This window comes from Corvus brachyrhynchos, unplaced genomic scaffold (genome assembly GCF_000691975.1).
Source record: "Corvus brachyrhynchos isolate BGI_N302 unplaced genomic scaffold, ASM69197v1 scaffold9, whole genome shotgun sequence".
Lineage (NCBI taxonomy): Eukaryota > Metazoa > Chordata > Aves > Passeriformes > Corvidae > Corvus > Corvus brachyrhynchos.
Genome location: NW_008240037.1, coordinates 3,075,232 through 3,081,231, shown reverse-complemented (window position 1 = coordinate 3,081,231; position 6,000 = coordinate 3,075,232). Strand labels below are relative to the sequence as shown.

General features: G+C 37.1%; 1 protein-coding gene across 10 annotated transcripts in view; it reads right to left on the bottom strand.

Moving 5' to 3' along the window:
* The window catches only part of PPFIA2 (PTPRF interacting protein alpha 2), a 296,329-nt gene that overhangs the window by 43,207 nt on the left and 247,122 nt on the right, over nucleotides 1–6,000 (bottom strand). For all 10 annotated transcript variants that reach the window (XM_017743915.1, XM_017743910.1, XM_017743908.1 and 7 more), the window contains 3 exons: nucleotides 5,455–5,590; nucleotides 4,758–4,978; nucleotides 1,774–2,011 (listed from right to left, as the gene is read on the bottom strand). In XM_017743915.1, coding sequence (XP_017599404.1) covers nucleotides 1,774–2,011; nucleotides 4,758–4,978; nucleotides 5,455–5,590 — 595 coding nt within the window. The remainder of the gene's footprint in view (nucleotides 1–1,773; nucleotides 2,012–4,757; nucleotides 4,979–5,454; nucleotides 5,591–6,000) is intronic.

Sequence of the window (6,000 nt, the reverse complement as noted above, 5' to 3'; positions counted from 1 at the left end):
CTGCTGAAGCAGGGCAGGGCAGAAGCATCCTGAAATGGTGGAAGAAGGAGAGCAAAGCTGTGGGCTGTGCTGCTGAGCACATTGTGGGGGGATGCTTCTACTGCTTATGGTAAGAGTTCAACTGCAAGTCAGACAGACAAATCCATCTGAGTTTTAGCACAGTTAGAGCTGGATGCCAGTGAGACCATGGCAACCTGAATTGCAGAGGCTATGCTGTCATTTTGTGTTTGAATCTGATGAACCTACTGACTTTCTAAAAAGCTACAGTTTTGAAATGCAGGCAACCAGGCAGTGCAGGTGTCTGCTGGCGGGGCAGTTTAACCATTGCTATTTACCTGCAGCCAGACTGCTTAGTTCAAACGGCTGGGGAAAGACTGTATTTGGGAAGGTGCTGCTTTGGTGAAGTAGGTGGCAGCACAGCAGCCTGCACATTCACCTCCTCCACAGTGGCCTGTGCAACCAGTATTTTTGTTTCTGCTGTTCAGTATGGGAACTGGAGGCAGCAAAGAATAAGTCACAACTGCCTGTCTGGACTTCCTCTCTCTGCTGTCCTCAGATCCCAAGAAGGCAGCAAACACCATACTAAACTAGGAGGAGTAGAGGTGGATATGAGTAGTTGTCATTTCCCAGGAAAAGGGAGTACTTGGCTAGATGGTTATCAACAAAAGTCCCTACTCCCAGCTGAGATGAATTAACAGCCATGCTTCATTCCAAGCTGCTCTTAGCAACCTTTTCTGTTAGGAGAGGCTCCACAGGGAATCAGTGCTGCTGCTGCTTCCCAGGAATGGACCACAAGGGGACATTGGTGACACCATGGTTATCAGAGAAAAAGCAAATAAAAAATGGGCTTACCTTTAGTCTATTCTATTCCCTGTATGAGATCAGCAGAGTGGGCTGCTTTGATTCTCTCCTAGATTAAAGGGATTCATTCACCCTGGCTCCAAACTGGTTTGTAGCTAACACTGAACCCTGCATCTGTACTCAGATCAGTATCCGAGTTGTACTTCTTAAATATTTTGACACATACCATCTTCAGATATTTGACAGATGTACTGTTTCTTTTTGTCTAGGATCAAAATTAAATTCGTTGTAAATCCCTTTCCAAATCGAACCAGACATTTTTGAATGCGTCCTCAAAGGCACAGCAATGTTAGAAATGCTCTGCATGGTAATTTCATGGTGGCTTGATGTCTATGTGTGAGCTGCTTGTAATGTTGAAATATATCAGTTAAATGAATTACTGGAAACCAAAGAACTTATTTCAAGTGCATGATATATGGTCATGAAGAATGCACAAAAATGCTGCAAGTATAAAAGAGTATACCAAATATAAAAGTATATCCAAACGATCACATATAATAAGTAGTGGAATGTTTTAATATCTTCTAGGCATTTCCTGGAAGTTTAAATTCAGAAATAGGTCCACAGACTATTGTGTAATAACTGTATCACTTAAGAATTTTCCATTAGTAAACATTTTTTACATATAAGTAATTCCAGTGATCAATTCTGTTTCTTATTAATTCCATGGCCTGTGTGCTGAAGGCCCTTGGTAATCCTATCACTGTGTCCCTGGTGAATCATGCAATGCTCAAAACCACTATAACAAAGCCCAAAGACACCTAATGTCCATATTCTAGAGAATTTGCTATCTGTATGGATGATGAAGATGTGAATGAAGAATTAGAGAGATGAACCAGTCATACAGTGAAAAGATTAAGTACTTGATACAAGAAATATCACATCGACTACTGTCACCACAAGGTGTCTTACCAGCGTCATAACCCCCATTCTGTCCATCTCCCTGGCTGGACTGCGAGGGGTGAGTTTGGGAGTTGAGTGTCCGCTGGGAGGAGATGAGCTTGCAAGTGACGATGCTGTCACTGAGCCAGTAATGGAGGTACCTTGGTGGACTCTGGCTAGATTTAAGCCTTCCAGACTCACGCTGGCCACTCTGTTCTCTATCTCTTCAGCACGCAATTCTGTTGACTCCTTCTCTTCTTGGATTAACCTTATTCAATAAAAGAAGAATGCTCTTGTTGTATTTGCCTCTTCATATCCCCAGAGCAAAACTAAAAACCATTTCCTTTCAAATGAGATTTGAAAGTAAGAGAAAACAAAGATGAATATCATAGATAATTAAAAAATACCCTTTCCAACATTATTTTCCTAATCACCAGAGCAACCAAATGATTTTTCTCAATTCCTCCATTCACAAAGCCTGTTTAAAGAATGCGTCCAGCAGCAAGACTTGATGTACGACATTTCAGGAATACTGGTTCCTATGCAAAGGAGCCAGAATAGGGCAGGGGGGTTTACAATCCAATTTACCATAGATAACTAATTCCAAGCTTAGGTTGGCTTCATCTGATTATCTTTTGCTAAATCACAAAGTTAAGGGTCAAATGAAATTGGACCTTTAAGAAGGGAATTGCTAAAATAATCCATATTAATAAAAAAAAGAACATGCAAAACAAATTGTCTGTTTTACCCCTACAGTTTGATGAAAAAATGATAGCTGCTTCTAAAGCACTGTGTTTTTAAGTGAATTTCATTAAAATAGCTTTCTTCTTAGCAACTCATATAAACTTCTTAAACAGCTATCATCTCAATGGTATGCTTCCATTGGGTTCTTTAGCTTTGTTTTTTAATTGTGATTGCACCTAGAATGGAAAAATGTCTTTAAAATAAAATATTTGTTTATAAGTCTTTTGCCCATAAACCCGTGTTAGGAGTAGTCTTTTTTTGCAAAGAGAAGGAAATATTATGAGGGATCAATGTTAAATGAGAGAATACAAAGTTTGGGGAGGCTGAAACTGTGAACCAGACTTTTCTGAGTGAAATGAAGCAAGTACAATGAATAAAACCATAATACATAGGAAAATAGAAATCTAAAAATTCCTGTGCTGTGATAAATCTTCTTCTCTAACATCCATTTCAGAATTTGTATAAAACACCTACAATTCTTTTTGAAATAATGCAGGGCAGAAACTTAAAGGCCAATAATATTTTGAAAGGGAATTATAAAAACTTTTTTTTTTTTTCATTTTAGTAATCTTAATCCTGAATTATCTTGTATAATAAAACAAATCTAAAGCAAAATACATTTTTAATCTCTTTGATACCTTAAAAAATTTGATAAACCCTTATAGTGTTTGTCAATTAAAAAAACCCAAAACAAACCAAGAAAACATGAAATGCAGTACAGTTTATAAGACTATCCTTGTAGAATGATTTTTGCTGAACCATATTAAAAAAATACAAAATTACATACTTGGTCCTTTTATAATGGTTGCTATTACAATTAAAGCCTATACTTCAATATAAGATTAGCAGTTGAGGAAATAAACTACTCTCAGTAGACTTCCAGTAAAAATGGCTGTATAAAAAGTGCACCCTTACTTCCCTTTTGAGGTAAAACTCTACCCAACTTCTGAGTCAAGATCCTGGGTTAAGTAAAACAGTAATCAGATCGCTGTGGCACAAATAATATCCCACTATGTCATCTGCACGTACAGTTCCTTGTGAAAACCCTTTACTGTATTTTTGTTAAATTGAAAAAAGACTAGTATTGTTTAAAAACAAATATAAATGTTGCATCTACAGCTTCCTGAACTGACCACAGTGCTGACTTCTTTATAACAACAGAAAATATGGATAAGGTTCTCTCTTTTATGTACACTCTTTTAAGGAGATTTACCTTCCCAACACCAGAATATTTCTTTGACTGTATCTTGACAGGTTTGGGAAAAGGTTTGAGAAAACAGGAGCGTTATCCTATCTGAAAGAACACATTCTGGGACAGCAAAAAATGCAAAGCTCTAGATTTATAACAAAAATTTTTCCCTGAAAAGTTACTCAAATTCAAGATATTCCAATAGAGTTCCTCCTTTAAAGTAACCTTGATCAGAGAATGATTATCTTTTGCCAAATCAGTCTGTCTTGCTTTGATTATATTTCTAACCACAGTATTTCTGTTTATAGTATTACCAGAAAATCCCTAACACAGTTACTAACATTTCCTTCATCTCCTTCTGGAAAAACAGTCACTAATGAGAGGATGTTTTTCACACACCAAGCTTTTTTTAAAGTTGCCCTTCCTGAAAAACATGTCAGAATGCTTCAAGCTTAAAATATGGTTTCATTTATAAAAGTCACTTAAACACGTCATTTGATTATCTACCACTCCATTAAATTTGCACAGATATTATTAAGATACCTTCTATTCATTACCTATTTCCAAACATATGATCCAACTTGGAGCATGAAAAATCATATTCTGTGTCTACAGAGAGAATCAAAACCATGTCTTAGAAAACACGGCTTACATTAGATTTAACATAGGGATAATTACCAGAAGAAAGCATGAAGAGCACTGAAACAAAGTATTTCTGATACGAGGTTGTTACTGAATAAATGGAGTCATGCATAACAGTGAAAAAGACCTTGAAAAGAGGACTGTGAACAGCAATATGTGAAATCTTCCATGTATTAGCCTCCTCTAACTCACTTCTCTTCAAATGGCCAACAGTTCTTCACTTGGAAAGTTTTTTGAAAGACATTTCTATGATTAGGAAAGAAAGACTCAGTTGTTACCTTCACATAATCAATACCCTCCTCTGGAAAGCAGACACACCATCAATCCTCTAAATGAACAAGTTGTTTCCTAACTGTCATGAGTTGTACCTGAACTCAAGCATTAAAGGAAGCTTGAAGCTGTAATCATAAGTGAATCCCAGCTAGCTCAGGCTACATACCTAATTTCTTTATTGATTGCATCTAGCTGCTCCTGAAGCATCATGGCCAGAGTCTGGGCATCGGAATGGCCACTTGGTGACAGCAGGTCCATGGAGCTGAAAAGTGTTTCTCTATCATCATCGTCGATGTCAGACATCTCAGTGTCACTCTCAAATGGATGACTGCTCAGAACACCGATCTGCTGCGTCCTATTCCACTCATGATCGCCAAGTGATTTTACCTGAGCAGGAATTAGGACATATATGTTTATGTCAGGGAAAACTGCAAAGCCAAACTTCAGGAAAAATGGGAAAGGAAAGCAACTAACATTTCAAAATACTTATTCAATTATTAGCACTCCATTAATGCTCACAATATTACTGCAAATAGCATAAAATATTTTCACATAATTGTAACTTAGGTATACAATTACTATCAGGAAAATTTATAGAAAAAGACACTCTGGAAAGACAAATAATCAAGTATGTTTGAACTTCGATGTCTAAACTTCAACATTTTCTGCCTTCATTTTAGTACAACAGTACTCTGAGCAGATATAGAAGATACCCTGCTCTCTGGGTTGGGTTTTCTTGTTCGGTAGGTTGCTTTTTCTGCTGCTGGTTTTTTTCCTGGAAGAAAACCCCACAAACTGTAAGCTTAACAGCCTCAAATACATTCTCTTTTCAGGGAATATATCAGAAGAAGTTGGGGGTTAACCTTTGGTTCATCTCTGCGTACTCCCATCCGGCCTCTTCTAGGTCGCCTTATCACTTTAGTTGACCGATAGTCAGACTGGCTATCCACCAGTGAGCCCACTGAGTACCTCAGCTCTGTTGATGTATCCAGGTGAGGTCTATAAACAGAATTACATAAGTGGACTGAGAGAGTAATAGGAATAACAACAACAATCCAATGACTTTCAGTCTAGGAACACTGATTTCGTTTTTTAAACAAATTTTTAGCTATCACATAATAAATGAGAAAACCGCATCACAAAACATAATTTAACAGTGAAAAAGTGAAATCCTTGTGTGAGAAAATTAAGGGAGAAACCAAACAATAAAACCTCTTATTTTTTAAAATGAAAGCTGTACATAGAAATACTTATCATCCAAAACTTTAAAAAGAAAAAGCACATTTCAGGATAATTAGACCTGGCAGCTGAATGTACTATCCTGTATATTCAGAAATATGCCTGAGGTTACTCTAAGCATGTTACATGTTCATGAGTGAGCATATCAATAATGCTTTCCTGCTGTAAGT